Source organism: Pyrgilauda ruficollis, unplaced genomic scaffold (assembly GCF_017590135.1).
Source record: "Pyrgilauda ruficollis isolate IOZ18807 unplaced genomic scaffold, ASM1759013v1 scaffold51, whole genome shotgun sequence".
Classification (NCBI taxonomy): domain Eukaryota; kingdom Metazoa; phylum Chordata; class Aves; order Passeriformes; family Passeridae; genus Pyrgilauda; species Pyrgilauda ruficollis.
This window is the reverse complement of record NW_024526711.1, coordinates 98,809-117,008: the sequence shown is the minus strand read 5'-3', so window position 1 is coordinate 117,008 and position 18,200 is coordinate 98,809. Positions and strand designations below refer to the sequence as shown.

Here is an 18,200-nt window from a genome sequence, read left to right as displayed (position 1 = left end):
TCATTTTGTTTAGAAGGCAGTTTCCTTATTTAAGATCATTCTTGGGTTATTAGTAGTATTTCCTATTGTTCTCAGTAGACAGTATGTCTGCTCACAAGATTGACAAATTACTGTCTCACTTACCTGACTCAGAAAACATCCAACTGTAGTTATACCAGAGCTCATTCTATTATTCCAAGGTTCTGCTGCTTTAGGGAAGTTGACTTCAATAACCTTTAAAGCCTGAGAGCACTATCTTAAATATTTATCGTTTTTTCCGCATACTGTTAAGAGATAGCAGTTTCTGTTCAGCCACATAATCAAAGCTCTTCATTTCATAGCACAATTACTGTAATATCTAGTCTTTGATCTTGCAAAGTGCAGTTTATACTGTGATATTTCTTTGGAATCATGCTGGAAAAATAATTTCTATATCTTGTCTCTTTGAACACTGTTACTCCTCATTAAGAAGTTTTCCAAGTTCTGCTTCTCTTGACTAGAGTTTCTCACCATTCCACTCCACCATCTCACTATTCTGTGTGGAGATGTCTGACTTCTCTTTGAATCAGTACTGTAACCCTTGTATTTTTCTCTATATCTCTCTAACTGTTTTTTGTGATCATTGTAAGTATGAAAACAGGTTTTTTGTTGTTCATGCTTATGTGTTGTGTCTTTTGCTTGCTGCTCAGAAACAATATTATCACTTTGTAATCACTTCTTTGGAACTGTTTCCCATCTTCTATTCACAAGACCTACCCAAAAGGAGGTTTCTTGACTGTTTTACATACCAAAGAAAATTACCATTACTTGATCTGTGCGGTCATTATGTCCATGTAGAGCTCAATTAAATATTTTTACTGCTTCATTTTCTACAGTATAGACAATTATTTTCTAATTCAGTTAGACTTTCTTGATGTGGTTCTTTCATTGAAGCTTAGAAAGTGTTTTTTAATGCATTTGAGGCAGACTAATCTTGCATTTGAACAATTTCGATTGACTGAGCTGACAAACAACAGTTGTATTAAGCTTCTGTGTCTTGCTGGCACTTGATCAAGTTTAACCTTTTATTAGAAATGAAGTGTGGTTATCTTGACCCTGGTCCAGAAAATATAATGCTCTGAAATATATTAAGGAAAGAAGTTGTCCTGTTTTAAGAAATGGCCGTTAAAACAATAAGCATTAGGTCATAGTTACACATGATAATTTTCTGTACTTGTTTCAAAGCTAAAACTTAGATGAGCTGTCTGTAACATTAACTTCCTAGAAATTTACATTTGTGTGTTGTTCTGTATATTTTACTTCACAGGATTGAATCAAGTTCTTAGTCAGCAAGCAAATCAAGAAATTAGTCCGTTGGATAGCATGATTCAAAGACTTCAGCAAGAGCAGGACCAGAGACGTTCTGGGGAGGCAGGAACCAGTAGTACCAGCCGGATAAACAGAGGTAGATCACTGCGGGCTGGGTTTTGAGGCTGCGAGTTGGAAAACATAAATCCCTTTATATTGTCCATGATCTGTGCATTTTGTTGAACTGGTAGAAAGGAGGTAGGGAGCTGTAGAAAATAGTACAGCTTTCCCTTTTTCTCTTTTTCTCTCTTTTTTTTTTTTTTTTTTTTTTTTGCCATTTGCAAAATGTTGGGCTTCTTAACAGTACAGATTTATCTTTTTTATTGTCTCCTCACTCAGGGAAATGCAGCAGCTGTGTTCCCTTAGGAGTAACTACCCTGCTGTTTAATCTGGAACTGGCCATCTAGTTTGAAATCTGGCTTCTTTCAAATAAGTACACAGGAGGAAGAAAAGTGGAAGGAAATACTTATTTCTCTGCAGAGCTGTTCCATGTTTCTAGTGTCTTGCACTAGAGTACACAGTAGTTTTCAACACTTTAAAAATTATAGTTAGCAATCCACTAGAAGTAAGCAGGATTAGATTGTGTGTGTAAGGATATGGAAAAATGTTGATATTTTGGTACTGTGTAGGTGTTTGAAGGCTCTTGCATGTGTGTGTGGTTTTGTTTTGGCTTGGTTTGGTTATTTTTGACCTCTTGACTGTTTCAGTTTTTTGTCTGTAAATTTTACGGCTTGATTCCTAATTTCCAGGGTTGAGGCATCCTTTTTTTTTTTGAAGGTAGAAGACTGTTTAAGGAGCCCACTGAGCACTGAGTCAGTGAGATAGCTCACTGTTTTATAATGCAGATCTAGAGTGCAGTAGCAATAGTCAGATTTGCATAAATGTTTTCAAAGGTATTTTTAAAGAAGCAAACATTTGCTTCACTTCAGATTGTTGGTATACCTGCTACTTTTCAATGTGAATTTTTAAACAGGGTGCTGCAGCCCAGTAGGTGTTTGTGCTGTGTTGTGGTGACTGTAGAAACTGCTGAAATACTTACACTGAGTTAGTATGATTTCTTTTGAAGTAATAGATCAAGTAAAATTATTTTTTCCGTTTCATTCCAAGTCTTTCTTTTCTAATGCTTCTCTAAGAATTTCAGATCAAGAACTATGGCTTTTTGACTTTTTAGGATCTGTAAGCTCTACCTCAGAAGTACACTCCCCACCAAACATAGGGTTAAGGCGCAGTGGACAAATTGAAGGTGTGCGTCAGATGCACAGCAATGCACCAAGAAGTGAAATCGCCACTGAGCGGGACCTTGTGGCTTGGAGCCGCAGGGTGGTAGTGCCTGAACTGTCTTCTGGTGTGGCCAGGTAAATAAAGATGGAGAATTTTACTGTGGTGAACTTAATTAAATGGTACAGTTTTGAAATTCCTGTTGCCATTCTCATCATCATTTCTTTTCTATTTGGTTATCTGAAATTTCTTATAAAATCGGTTTCAGTTTGCAATCACTTGTTGGTATATCACTTGAAAAATCTTGTAATTATAGGAAGATTAGGAATAAAAATTGTCCTTTTAATGAATGACAGTAATTGAACTTGTATAGGCAATGGAATCTAGTTGCTTCAGTATCTTCTGACTTGTAGCATAACATTATATCCTGTCATTATATGGTGTTTTATGGCTGGAATACTGACCTCAACTATTAGGTGCCTGAGATGACTTTTGATTTCCAAACTGGAACTTGAATTTTTTTTTCAGTAATTACTTCTTGTGATGAATACTTAAATTACTAAGTAAAAAAAACCTGCTTGCCATAGTCAAGCATAAGCGGCTCTAGTTTAATTAAATAAGATTAAAATATTTGTTTGAAAAAAGCTAATTTTAAAGCCATATGCTAACTGTAAAGGAAAGAACTTCTGCTCAAAGAATGGTGTAAATGTTGAATGTCTCTTCCTTGGTTTGGAACAGATCCTCTTAGTTTTAGTAATGTCCTTTAAATTTAACATCTCCATTTTCTTTTTTCAGTAGGCAAGAAGAATGGAGAACAGCAAAGGGAGAAGAAGAAGTAAGGGTGTATCGATCTGAAGAGAAAAGAAAACATGTAATGAGTCACATTCCAAGAGAAAACAAAATACCTGCTTTCTCTAAGGTAAGCAGTCCACTTGTACCTTATCGCAGAATGAAGTATAAAATTTAATTCAATAAGTTGGGTCACATAAATTTACATTCCTTTTCTCAGTTTTAAATTTACACACCAGGGTATGGGAGTTTGTTTGCATCCCCAGAATGAGGAAGCCTATCTGTACTGATGTTTCAATATGTTCTTAATAATAAACAACATGGATTGCTTTCAGAAGTGGGGAGAAATCCCTGCAAATCTGGTGTTAGGGACAAGATTTGCTGTAGGGAGTCTGTCACTATCAATCAATACACCCTGCTGCTCTTGTCTACTGTTTGACATACTGTTCTGTGGAAAGGTTGTATTAAAACTCAAGTCACAGTTCTTAACTTTAACAGATTAAATACATCTCCAAATAGAGAATTGGGTATTTTCTTTCATAGTACCCTAAAAATCATATTTTGGGCTGTTATGGGGTATATCTAAGTCATGCTTTTTGATAGAGCTGGGAGTACATTTTCAGTAAAGATGAAAGCAGGATAGGTTAAGTAGGAGGAAATAAGTTCTATTAAGAATTAGATTGTCATAAGTGACATGCTTTTTTAAAAATATCACTTGCAAAAAGGTTCAATCTTGCATATTCTTGCTGGTTAAAAAAATTGAAATATATATGTTTTATGTTTACAGAAAGAATTTTAGGTCTTCTTTGTTTAAAATTGGTTTTAGCTGTTAATTGCACATGCTTATATATGCTTTTCTAGCTAAATAGCCAACTATGTTTTTATAATAAAGGAAGTAAATTTTAGCAATGGTAAAGGAGAACCCATGCTTTGGGTTTCATAGTATGCTTAATATGGAGGAGACTGTTCATCCTCAATCCAAAGCTTGTAAAATACAGCTTTCAGGAACATCTGCAAATTGTGGCAATTGTGATTGAAAAGTAAAAATCACTTATGGGATATAAGGTGCGAAAATGAATAAATGAAATAAAAAGAACCAGTATTCAAAAGACTGCAATTCTTAAATTCATTAGAGTACCATACTTTATGCCTGTGAAGGAAGGAACTGAGATTGAAAACAATCTGAAAATAAGTAAATTTCAGATGCTTTGTAGTGATTCTGTAATTTTTAATAATGATGAATTCATTTTATATGTAGTAGAGTAAGTTTGAAATGAACACATTTATATTTGATATTAAATTTGAGTATTGTTTTGCTACATTTTTCATAAACAACCAAAGTAAATATTTCAAAAGAAGTGATGTGAACAGTCCCCTACCCACAGTTCCCTAATAACTTTACATTTCTTTATTGAATTTATTTCTTACTTTTTCCTTTGTTTTCTTTTTTGTATTAAAATTTCAATGCATTGCTATCATAAAAAATGGTGCTGATGCACTCTTTTCAGTTCTGCAGGCACCAACATTGTGTGTTTTCCCAAGATACACTGAAAGAAATTTGTTCACTTTTGTCTCCAGCTTTTATACATAGAGGGGGGAAGCTTTATGTCACACGACAGGACTCATTAGTGAAAGACCAGGACGTCAGAAATCTTTAACTCTTATTTTTCTTTTGGGAATTATAGCAAATGGGCCTGACAAATTCAGATTTTAACAAAGTTTTTTTCATGTCTTGAGGGAATGTATTTTGGTGCTGAATTATACACTTTCTTCTAGTTTATTTAAACAGTTGCACTGCTGAAGGGTTTCTATTTTTTTTCCTTGTCTTTCACTGCAGCCTAGTAAAAAGATCCTTCCTGATAATGTGAATTCATACCAAATGACCATTAAATTTCTAATTGGGTTACAGTTTTCTTCTAGAATATCATTAGGACATAAAAGTTTAAGAGAATAGGCTAGCTGGTCCAGCATTGTGGCTTTAATAATTACTTTTAGGGTATCTTTGAAACAAAGAAATTTAAAGCAAAATTTTTTTTAAAATCCTGTTTAAAAATTTTTTTTTTGTCTCCAAACTATAATAGTAGCACTGTTATCTTTTGGGCCCCATATTTGTATTCCGGATATTTATGTCCCAGAGCAACTGCTACTTAGGAATAACTTTCTTTAGTTTCATATATTTACAGTTTTGGGGTTTTGTGAACTGGATTCTGGATTCTCAGAATGTGAGGGAGATAACATGGTAAATCCTTTAGTAATTTTCTACCTTTGTTCTGAGGAAGTAACGAAAAACCCCTGGCAACTGAGGTCTTTTCATATGAGTATGTCAGTAAGTTTTCTACATAAACATTACTGATATACTTAGTAATACCTTCAGACCACTTAAAGCCTTCATAAACCCTACTGAATACTTTTTTATAACATCTTGGCATAAAAAAGTGGTATTCTTCCACAGCTGATTCTTCATTAAATACATCTTTTTTTGGAGGACTTAGACTGCTGAGAAGTATACTAATTCAAATCTCTTGAGTAAAATCTCAGAAGGATTCGAAGTAAGTAGATATCCCATGGGCTTTAAATAAGCACGTTTCAAGAAGTAAAAGGTGTTTGATCTTGAGTGATTGAGTCTCACAATTAAATTAACTGCTCAGATTTTCATGATTTTTGTTGTTGCTTACAGTTAACATGAGCAATACTTCTGCTCAGGAGTGTCTGAGCAACAGGAATAGTGAATTGGAATTGTCATCTTCTGTAGTGTTCACAATAAATTCAAATAAACACCTGGGAAGAGAACCAAGATTGACTGCAATCCAAAAACTGTTGTGCAATATTTTTAGGGTTGTTTGAAGTGGAAATTAATAACTTCAATATAGTTGCTCTTCTGTTGCTGTTCTTTTACAGTGGCAGTGTTACTTGAAATACAAACTGTTAGGTTGAAAATAGAACTGGAAAGCACAGTGTAAATCTTTCTTTTCCTTGAGAACATCCAGTAGGTTTTGATTCTTATTCCTTGTAAGTTATATTGCAGTGCCATTGCAAAACTATAGTCCTTATTGCATAGAGAATTCTTACAGGTTTAATGAGAGAATTTGTGAGCTCAAGGGGATAGGGAACCCATCCAACAAAATACAGGGCATGACATTTTCTTCCAGTAATCTCTAGACCTAAGAACTACAGCATCAAGAATTCTAGAAAATGTCTCACTCTATAGAACTATCAGCTTCTCTGGGAGCAGAGTAAAACACAGCTTGTATTTAAAACATTGTCTTCATAGGAAAATTCAGTTGTAATTCATACCAGTAGGAAATACTGTTTTTTTATATCAACTTTTGAAATTTATCAGGTGTATTCATATAATAATGATAATGATGAAATAATATTTCTTCTGTTCCCTTCTTCCCTTCTAACTGAAAGAAGTCAAAAGAAGTAAAATTAAAAGATGGGCAGGAATGAATGTTATTAGTATTTTGGATTGCAAACTGAAGTATAGGTCAATAAGGAAGAACACAGAGCAGCTGTAATTACATTTTGAGGAGATGCCAAAGTCCTATTGCTAATTTTTAATTCAGGGTCATTGTAGTGTGTGTTAAAAGTAGTACAGAATTGTAGCTTAGTCTTTCTTCTTTAACAATATCTGCAATTTAAATAGGAGTCACAGAGGTGTTCTGCTATTGAAAGTCCATGTCTCTTTGACACAGGTCATACAGAAAATTGTTTGTACATGATTGCTTAAGGGACTAATGGAGTTGTGGGGGAGAAGCTAAAAACTTGGGTATTTTGACCTGAATAGTACTTAGTAAATAGTATTTAGTATCACTGACCTGCAGGCTGAATGATGAACTTGGTTTGACTTTCAAAGTCATTGGTGAGGAAGAGGGTTTTTTCTATTATTAAACAAAAACTCTTAAAAAAACCAAACAGCAGAAACTTGAACCCCCAATACATTAATGAAAGAGGCTAGAATGGAATTTTTACATCTTCAAAATGGAGCTGTATTCCAAATTACTTGTTTTCAGGAGCAGATGAAAATTGAGATAAATAACATGCTTAGGTAAATATTCCCAGTCCAAGTACTTAAGAGGATTAGTCTATTAAACTACTGGGATTAGAGCATTTTAATAAATATTTAAGAGTGAAATTTCTGTACACTAGAGGGTTAATATGATGTGCATCCTAGTAAAATGTGACAAAAATGGAAATATTCCTCATTATCACTAAGTGAAAATGTTATGCCAAAATTTGCAGGAATTAACACGGGAAATTGTTATGGATGGACTAAAGTAGGCATAGGCCTCTGTTGTGATGGGTGCAAATGACTGTATTGTAAACTAACTGAACCCAGGGAGGAGCAACATGTATTTGTTCTCCTGGAACTGGCTTATTTTTGTTCCACAGAAATAAGTTTTTCTACTTACATGTTATTTAAACAATACTTCCAATTAAATCAGCAAGATGTTAAGAGGAAAATAATCTAAAACTCCAGAGCCTAGCACTTAGTGCTTAGTGTCTGTTATCTTCACTGTTTTTGGAACAGTTCTTATTAATTTTTTACATACATGTGATGTGGTAAGAGTAAAAACTAGGTAATTACAGACACTGATTCAGACTTGAAGAGAGTGTGGAAGGGTGCTCTTTAGCCAAAGAGAAAATGCCAGAGCAAGAGACGTGTTTAATGTTGGGGTTCTGATACTGCTTGTGCCTTGCCCCTGTTAAACTTCCTAGTAGAAGTTAATTCCTGTTTTTTTAAAAAGTTTTTTTTTTTATTTTCACATTAAAAAATAGATTCTGCTGGTTAAGAAATACCATGAAATTGCTACAGCCAAAGCTTCCCAAAATTGCTTCAGCCCTGTATGAGACTGCAGCAAAGCTGTGCTTCCCAGTGCAGCCAAAGTCATAAGGACTGTAGCATGCAGTGTGGTCTGAGTTGTCAGGACATCACTGGCTTGCCACTGTATCTCTCACAAATGATGTTGCCAAGACCCCCAGCAGTGTCCAGTATCCCTCTCAAATACAGGAAATGCCATCATTTTTATTTCACAGAAAAACTTCTGTCAGGAGCTGTAATTTCTGGTATATCAACAGATGTGTTCTGATACTGACTGGAAGCCTTGGACAAGGTACAAGGTACTTGTCAGCATATATGACTGCTCATCAAAGTGTTTAGAGAGAAAATGATGACTGAACCTCAAATCGTAGGTTTATCTTGGCTTTATTTCCCAGCCTACTGTTAGAGTTGAGAGTACAATTCCAAGATCTTTCTTTAGGTTAAATATTGAGGGAGAGGAGGCATCAGCTGTATATCTTCAATTATAGTTGAACATGCTGGTGATAATTACATTTTGTCAGAAAAAAACCTGTAGTTCTTTATAGTCAAGCCTCCACATTCAACTCCACCCCTTCCCAAATAAATAAAGTTCTGCCTTACAGCTTCTCTTCAGATTTTGAAAAGCTAAGTTGAATAGGAATGATGTTAAAATGCATTTTTTTTGCAAGATGAGGCAATTGTATACCACTTCTCTCATCCCTGCTTGAGCAGTGGATTTAGACAAGGTGACCTCTAGAGATCCTTTTCAGCTTCATTCTATCATTCTGTTACTCATGGATAAGTACTTGTGGGTTTGGTTTTTTCCTTTCTTTTTTTTTTTCTCCTGTTCTTCTTGGCATTGTATCTTTCCCAAAGCATCACTATGACCCAGTATTTATACAGTGGTGTTACTTTTTTCCATATGGGAATGATTGGGGTGGAGGGGCTGTTGTTTTTTCCCCTCAAGCTTTGAACTGCCAGAAGAAAAGAGCTCTTTTCAAAACCAAAGAGTAATGCAAAGTGCTTCAGTTTTCCAAGCATCTGTAGTTCTATTTGAGTAGGGAAAAGCTGTATTTATAGTAACTGTTTGAGAAACCTCACCTCTGAAGAGAAACAGAGAGGTAAGGATTTTATGACTTTTGTTTCTAGAGAGAAGACATGAGCATTGCAGTCAAGCTGTAATGTATCTTCTGCAAAATATGTCCCCTTATTGTAATGGATACTTGACTAATTTGTTTCACAGGGGTTATGTGATTCCATTCTGTTGTCCCTGCTATGTCCCTACTATGTTTCATGGTGAAAAAGGCACAGTGCAGTAGCAGAAACAAGTTACTATAGCACTGGCTTTTGTGACCTCTTTGCTTCTATAATGAATCTTGAGAGCTTGATAAGAAGTGAGCGGCCCCAGAAGGCTGAAGGACAGAAGGCTGTGTGATGGATTCAGCTACTGGGCTTAGGGCTGCCTTGGAGCTTGAGGATATCTCTTGTGTGCTGCCAGTTTGAATCCAGAAGGAGGAATGAGTGCCCCAGGTCTCAAAAGTCTTAGGCAATGTTAAAATGCTGATAGCTGAGCAGTCCCATTAGAAGTGTCTCTGGTAACTGTGCTGCCAGTGCTGAGTTTTCCCCAACTAGACAGAAGGACAGAACAACAGAAGCACAGTACTCACGGAAATGAGCATGGAGCAGTTTGTGTTAGTCCTCTGTGCTCTGATGAAAACTGGAACACAACTTTACAGAGTGATGTGCTGGCTTACTTTACAGAGCTGTTGCAGTCATGCTTGCAGAAGGTGTGTATCTTCTAACAGGGAGCGTGGGAGAAAAACTAGTTACTAGACTTCTTGCACTTGAATGATGATTGTTGTGGCTAAGGAAAACTAAATCTTAGCTAGTGTTGATTAGCCAAGTTTTAGTACAGCTTTTACTGTAAAAAATGGGAGTTATTTTCCTCAAGAAGAAAATTTAACCTATGAACCAGCTTTTATCATACATGATAGAAAAGGTATTTTCTTTCCTGCAAAAGAAAAAGAAAAAATCAAGAGGAATAGGTACAAGCAGTCTGCTCTACTAGAAGACTGTCAAAATATTAGTGCCTTTCTTTGTTTTGTTCCAGTACTACATTCTTCATCTCTGGGACTGTTTTTTTCCAACTATTATCAGCATCTAGTAGATATCCGAGGGGTTTTTTTTATGGCAGGAGGATAACACTGGAACAGAGGGAAGTTTACCTGTTTTTGTGACACTTAGTAATGTGCCCAAAAAATACTTTGTTGGATTTGAGCTAGGGTGAAGTTCGACTATACGTGCCAAAAAAAAAGAGCACAAAACTCTTGAAATTGAGATCATAACTCTTGGGTTTTTTCCGCAGTGATTGGAGACTTAACACAAGATTGCACACTTGATGTAGAGAGCAAGTGTTTGCATTATATATATTCTACAGGAGGAACAAAATCTCTTAATGCTGTAGCATAAGTGTTTCTAAATTACAGCTTTATTTCATTCTTTTAAGCTTCATATTCTTTCAAACTGACTCATTCATTTGAATTCTTCAATGCATCATCATACTATTTAAAGGTCTGTATTTGCTAAGAGTCATCTCTCTATGCTAAGGGATGTATTACTGTGCGGGTTTTTTTCCTAACACATCTGACCCCTTGGCTGCAAAATAACACTCTGGACTTCTGTTTAAGAGTCTTCTTTCCTTAGCCATTTTTAGTGTAATTCTAAGCTTTTACAAGCCCTTAGCAGCCTATCAGTAATTATGTTTTAGCCCTTGTTTTAATCCTTATTAACTGACATTTACTTTGCAGAGAATGATTATTTTTCATAATTGCAGATTTAAAAATTGTTTTTGTGTCTGGGAGAAATTTAATTATTTCCAGAATACACGGAACTGTTTGGTGCTGATATTCATTCAGCTATGCATGTGGAGTGTTTTCTTCACCAGCTCTTTAGTTTTGGACTTGTAGCTTTTTGCCAATGCAAAAATTCCCTCCTGGAGTAGTATTATTAAAGAAAATGCTATGTATTAATAAAATGTATACTCAAAAGTTAAGTATTTTGACTTTTATATCTTCACAGAACCATTCTCATGATAATTTACTAGATGCTAGTGACTCAAAGAAACAAGCAGCTAATCAGCACAACTACCGTACGAGATATGCAGCAGAAGAAACTGCAAGGCCTGCTGAAGAGTTGGAGAATGGACACAGTTCTTCAGATGTAAGAGCTTTATTCTTGAGACAGTCTTACACATTCCTTTTCTAAGCATTGAGCTCCTGCTTCAGCTAATGAAATGTTTTAGTGGAAACTCAAGTTACATTTTTCATTGGGCGTTTCCTTTCACCTCTTTCAAAATTATGTTGTATTAGGTTTTCACGTGCTGTTGTATATGTTTAGCTTTGACTTAAAAAGTAATTGATAAAGGAGAAAAATGCTCATTTGTAAGGGTATTTTGCAAAGTATATGTGCAATTTGTAAGCCTAGTCAGTACTGCCCACATGACCTAGCAATATGGTCACCAACTTTAGGTGACCCCGTTTGAACAGGGAGGTTGGATATTATGACCTCGAGAAGTCCCTTTCAGCCTCAATTATTCTGTGCTTCTGTAACGATGGTAGAGAATGAGTGAGGAGTGCATAACGTTCATATTGGGTTTTTGTTTGTTTGAAAAGATGTGGAGACATGATGTTAAAAACACTTAAAATAATTTTTGAGAAGGTAAACTAACCTTGTCAAATGGTGACGAAAAATGTTGCTCTACACTGCATCTGGCCAGGCACAGATATCTTCATACTTCTTTATATAAGTCCACTAAAGTAAAGGAACTTCCTGCAAACTAAAATTCCTTTTTAACATAAAACTTCTAGAATGCCAAATGATTATAACACATATAAAGCCTAGAAAAGTTTTCACTGTATTGTCATATATTATAGATTGAGCTCTAAAGAAAATCCTTTATTTTTCTCTGCTTCCCCCTCTGCCTCTTCCCAATGCCTTCTGCTCTCCTTATTAGGAAGGGGAGGTAGTTGTTGCCAGTGGTGGAACATCAGAAGATGATGAAAGAGCATGGCACAGTGATGGCAGTTCCAGGTAAATGACAGTATATATAACATGCAGAGAAAATCAGAGAAAATTCTTTCTAAGAAAACGTTAATAATTTTTACTGTGAACAGTTAATGAGTAAGAACTAACACTTGTGCAGATTTAGAAGAAAATGAACAAAAACACAAAACTTTCAGGATTTAATTTTCAGTCATGTTGCTAACTAAAATTTAGGGAAGGTTTTTTCCTTGTTTGCTAGAAGCAGAATTGTTTTGCAGGAAGGTATTTCTTTTCAGGCACACAGACACTTGAGGCAGGTAGCAGCAGTTTCATATGGCTCTCCATCTAAGCTGTGATTCTTGAAATTAAAGAGCAAATAAGAGGATCCTTTATTTTTTCATTCAAAGCTATTCAAAACCAGAAGTCTTGAAAACAATATCTAGACTTCAGTGTTTATCATCCTGAATTGCTGAAGCAAACACAGGGTTTAATGGATGCTATAAGTTAAGTTTCTTGCAAGATCAAATGATCTCAGGGCTTTTGGTATATTACCATTTAAACTGTAGATAGAATATAGGGTTTTAATCATCAGGGTTTTAACTATTAAAACATTGCAGTTAGCTAGACTGTTAACTGTAATCTTTTATTGGGTTATATTATGTAATCCAACACACTTTTTAACTTTAAGGGTTTAATTTCTTTTTTTTTTATTATATCATATATAGTGACTATTCTAGTGATTATTCTGACTGGACGGCAGATGCAGGAATCAATTTGCAACCACCAAAGAAAGTTCCTAAAATTAAAACAAAGAAAGCAGAAAGTAGTTCAGAGGACGAAGAAGGACCTGAAAAACAAAGGAAGCAAATTAAAAAGGAAAGGAAAAAGGGTATTGAGGAGAAAGATGGACCATCAACATCACCAAAGAAGAAGAAACCCAAAGAGAGAAAACAAAAGGTTAGATGTTCTTTGTGTGTTACAGGTTGCTCATTCCAGCTGACTTAGAAATAATTGGATGTATGATTCAGTTACATATACAACTTAATATTGTCTAATTTTAAAACACATAATGACTTTTGCTCTTTAGAAATGGTAATGAAAGACCTCTTGCAAGACAGATGACTATAATGATAAGCCTTTTGAATATGATACATTTGATGTAAGGAGCACTTCTAATGTCCTTATCACTATCCTTGCTCACACCAGAAACTTCCTTTCTGTGGAAGCAGAGTGTTCAACTTCCAATACAATTGAGTATTGTTATGAATTGCCAGTATTTTTTACAGCTGTGCTGACTTGTCTTTTTATGTAATTGCAATTTCTCTTAGATCTGCACAGCCATGTAATTTTTTCCTGTCAATTCTATGATATATGATATTTGCATTATGTTTGCCAATATTGACTCCATCAAGGGAAATATGACTTGATCAGGATTTTGTTGTTGTCCGTATTTTGCTTGCTTTCTAATATAATTCCAGTTTAGATCAATACATAGAAATTTCCAGTGACTTCAGTTATTTTTGTGTTTTTTGAGAGGTTGTTTTGTTTTTAATTGTTAGATCTGAAAACTTCATTCTTCCTTCTTTCTTTACAGAGACCAGAAGTGATCTATCTGGTAGATGTTAGTTGTTTTTGTAAACTTATAGCTTCTATTTTTCCAGTACCCAAAGAAGCTAACTGTATCATCTAAACTAAGTAGCTGTATTTTGTTTATTTATTAGGTTAGGAGTCCTCAGCATTATTTAAGATAATTATTTCAGTGTTTTAGCCCTCATTAGAAGGTAGACTGACAAAAGAGCTGTTTGAACACAGAGGCTGGCACAGTGTCAGGTCAGCTGTGAATCTCTGGTATGGCATACAGGATGTCAGGTGGTAATCTCTATTCTTTGTTTTGGCTATTTTTTCTGTATTGTACATAGTCATTAGTTGCACTGTCAATACTAATAGTATATTGCTATTTACACAGTCTGAAACCAAAAGAAGTTATCAGAAGGAATAAGAAAGCAGATAAGAAAAATAGATGGTAGGGGACTTTTTAAATGATTGAAACTTGTAGTTTAGCTTCTTATTATAAAATAAAAAAATGGTTGACAGCCTAGTATTTCCACTTAGGTTAAAACTTAAAGGAGTGTTTTGGGAATCTTGCATCCATTTCAGTCCCAGTTATTGAGATATGGGATGTCTTTGATTCAAAAAGTACCAGGCCTAAATATTTCAGACTTTGAAAGCTGACCTGCTTATTTCTTGAGTCAGAAGAAAATATGAGGCCGGAAGTAATTGCAGAAAATAATTTCTCTTTCCTCTATCCCTAGGTAACATTAATTATACCTGTCATTCCTGACAGATGTTAGTCTTTGAAGTTTCTTGTGGTGGGCATTTTACCTCCTTACTGAGCAGAGAGCTCACAGACCTTTCTGGTAGAAAGTTCTTCCTCACTCTGACCCTGATTCAAAATTAGGACTTTCCATTGAAGAAAAAGAAGTTCTGACTGTAGCCACACACAGAATCCTAAAATTAAAAAAGGAATAGAGAAAAATTGACGTTCATCTCTGTTAATACATGCGTTTAATGATCTTGAATAGTGCTTACATTTCTAATCTCCTTCTACCAAAAATCAATCTAAAAAATGATACAGCAGCGAAGGACAAGGAAAGATCACCCAGGAAGATCAAAAGTACTGAACATATTTTTCTTGAGATCAGTCACAGAGGCTGACTCTTAGAAGGGAGAGAGTTTGGAAGAGATATGATGAAAAGACTTGTATAAAACTATCATGGTTTAGGAAGGAATAAATGCAGAATGATTTCCTTCCTTATTTTGTTACAGTGAGATGTTGCACCTGATGACAAAGACATAAAGCTCAAATATGAGCCATTTTCCCATTATACATCCCCCTCCCACCCCAAACCCACTTGAGTGTGTAGTCAGGTAGTGGAACTAATTACTAAAGGATTTAGTACAGTTTCAGAAATTATTTAATAAAGTCACTGGGAGTAGTCCTTTCCTGATAAGTAACTAACATCAGACTTGGCTTCTAGAAAGATTTAAACTGATGATTAATGTGTAAAGTTATAACAAGGGAAGGTTCTCTGGTTAAAGGCTGTTTCTTACCTTCCCATAATTCACCAGTTAGCTAGACACTTTGCTCTGATGCAGTGTACCAGTTTTTTGCAAGACAGAGCTGCTTGAACCTCAGAATTCACAAAGTGCTTCTATGTTATTGACTTATTACAATAGAAAAGTTCTATTTTGATTTTTTTTTTTTTTAAATTTATTTACTACATGTGTGCTTTTTTCTGTGATACTGGTGCAATCATCACAGTGCTTCTTGTCATGTGGAACCACATTTGAATTGGTGTAATGGAATTACATGTGGCATATCCTCTTTGCAGTCTGGAGATGCAGTCCTCCAGCAGTGGCTGTATGAAGTGGATTTCTGTACAGATGTCCAGGGTTGCTTTCTGTACACACACACAAGATCCTGTTAGGAATTTTCAAGCAGCCTTGCTCGAATTGTTATACAAACCCCTGCTTTATCTGACTTACTGGATACAGACAAGCAGTGTGCACCTAGGAGAAGCAACTGCCTTGAGTGTCATTGCTTACAAGCATGTGATGTGGAAATGCATTGTGAAAATGCAGTTCCACAGCACTTTATAGTAAATATGCTAGTAGGTAACGTGGATGAACGCAGTCCAGGAGACTTTCACATGATTTACTTAATAAATCTCTTCCTCCTTGTTTTGTGCAAGGTTCCTTAATTGGAGGCAGCTGTATAATTTTAGTGCCTTTTTGGCCAATGCAACCATGTGAATTTGGCTCAAGAGAATGACCTGCTTCTATTTTATCTTTTTGGGCATGAGACATAATTACTAGACTGTTACTAAATTCAGTTTTTGTTGGAGTTCGTCCCCACACACCCGACAAAAAATCTCAAAAGGCAGTTAAGATTAATCCTCACAGTAACAATAATTTTCTACTAATTCTTTATGTTTTCTTCAGAGGCTGGCTGTAGGAGTTCTGACAGAAAATGGTTTGACACTGGAAGAATGGCTGCCTTCAGCATGGATTACAGACACTGTTCCTCGGCGGTGCCCATTTGTCCCACAGATGGGAGATGAGGTATTGTAGTTTTTCCCTCTGTGTCCTTGCTTCTTTCAGTTTGTTTTTGCCTTTTGCATTTTTGTCTGTGCATTTTTTTTCCCTGAAGACTTACAATCAAAATATTTTGGATTTTCTTAAAAGCATTCTTTGGTCTGGCTAAAATTTGCTTTCGCTTCTTTGTACTTAGAAAATATTCTGCATAGTGTTGCTTTAACTTTTTATTATTATTCCATGCTGTTGCAGTAGTGTTCCTTCTTATATGGTATTCAGTCTGTTGATTTCCTTATGACACCTGTAGACAAGTCGTGTGAAGTGCTTTATGTCATGAAAGTATTCCTTAATTGTAGAGCATTTAGTGTCTTGAAGAACAGGTAAGAAATCAGGTATGAAATTAAGTCTGGAAAACATACTTCCTTTGGGACTTGGAAAAAACCCCAGGAATTAAGCCTCCTGGGGAAGGTTGCAGGTTTTTTTGCTTGATATGATTGTTTTGATGTAATTTTAAAAAAAAGTCATTTATTCTGAAGAAAATCTCTGATATTGTCCTTATCACTTGTGTTCCTGATATAAAAAAATTCTGCTCATCTCTTACAATGGAAAACCACGAGAAAAGTTTTGTATATATGTATTTTATCCAAACCAGACTGTAAATACTTCGTAAACATAACCCAGATGTCTCAAAATAAGATAGCAAAAGGATACCCACCAGTTTCTGTTTTGGAATGTGTAGCAGGTGAACATTACAGTGAATTCTATGAATAAGTAGTATTAGGTAGAATGCAATCTTGAAAGCCAGAGTCTGTGCACGTTTCTTAAAAGCCCCTCAGGTTAAAATAAGAGGAAATAGCTGGCTTATGCTGTAATGGGCAGTGTGTGTTGTCTCTTTGGGGGGCAGCATGTGTTCTGAGTTACTAAACATAGTTGTTGTATAGTTCAGAATGCTGTTGGAGAAATACTTGACATGGTGGCAAAGTTGATTAACTTTGTTCCCAAGCTAAAGCTTTTTAGGAGCACCACCTCAGAAATGGAATCAGGAGCATGTTGCAAGCAGAGGTTGCATGTGCAAGCAGTTTTGTTTTTACTGGATCACTTCACTGATCCAGTTCACAGCACAGCTATACAAAAATTACATCAGCAAAATCTAGCGAAGGAGGGAAGGAGCATTTCAAGTTGAGAGTTGCAGCTAGAGAGAATGCTTATGGATTGATACCCTCCAGGAAGCATGTTTTGGAGACTGCTGTTCAAAAGATCAAGTCCAAATAAATATTTTTGGTGCCTGATACCATCTGGATACAGTGAAGCAGCCAAGGATTTATCAGTACCATACTGCTCAGGAGACTTTAACATCGTATTGGTTTAGTAAGATAAACAATTGTGTTTGATTTGGCACCTGCTGAATACCATGTACAGTGTGTACTAGGAATAATCTAAGTAGGGTACATCCTTTTGCTGAAAATGCTTTATGTGGGAAAACAGGAAGTTTTGTGCCCTGTGCCTAGAAAGTAGCAATAATTGCCCCAACAGAGAGTATGTTTGTCATCCAGCTGCTCTCTCTCAAATTCCATCTGTGATACTTGCCTTGTCTGGATTTACTTAATATGTGAAAAAAAAATTATTCATCTAGAAAGTTACTTTTGAGATACACAGAAATAAAGGGTTGGTTTAATTATAGGAATGTTGTGAGAAGAGATATTGTGTGGCCTTCCAACACTTTGTTGGATGGTAGGTATGTTTTGTAAGATTTGGGGGGAGATACATTTAAAATTTGTTCTCAAGCTGCACAAACAAATAAGGAAAAAACAGTAGTGCTATATTTAGTTACACTTAGTGTATGAGAATAGCACATACCATCCCATTTCCCTTTCTGAATAGTGCTGTTTACAGATTCTGCCCTGTGACTTGAGGAATGGTGGAAACACAC

At 35.6% G+C, this 18,200-nt stretch overlaps 1 protein-coding gene across 2 annotated transcripts in view; it reads left to right on the top strand.

Annotated features, from left to right (window-relative positions):
- The window catches only part of LOC121360486 (pleckstrin homology domain interacting protein), a 106,352-nt gene that overhangs the window by 61,236 nt on the left and 26,916 nt on the right, over nucleotides 1-18,200 (top strand). For both annotated transcript variants that reach the window (XM_041480346.1, XM_041480345.1), the window contains exons 18-24: nucleotides 1,286-1,423; nucleotides 2,498-2,681; nucleotides 3,340-3,463; nucleotides 11,213-11,353; nucleotides 12,147-12,223; nucleotides 12,901-13,132; nucleotides 16,178-16,297. In XM_041480346.1, coding sequence (XP_041336280.1) covers nucleotides 1,286-1,423; nucleotides 2,498-2,681; nucleotides 3,340-3,463; nucleotides 11,213-11,353; nucleotides 12,147-12,223; nucleotides 12,901-13,132; nucleotides 16,178-16,297 — 1,016 coding nt within the window. The remainder of the gene's footprint in view (nucleotides 1-1,285; nucleotides 1,424-2,497; nucleotides 2,682-3,339; nucleotides 3,464-11,212; nucleotides 11,354-12,146; nucleotides 12,224-12,900; nucleotides 13,133-16,177; nucleotides 16,298-18,200) is intronic.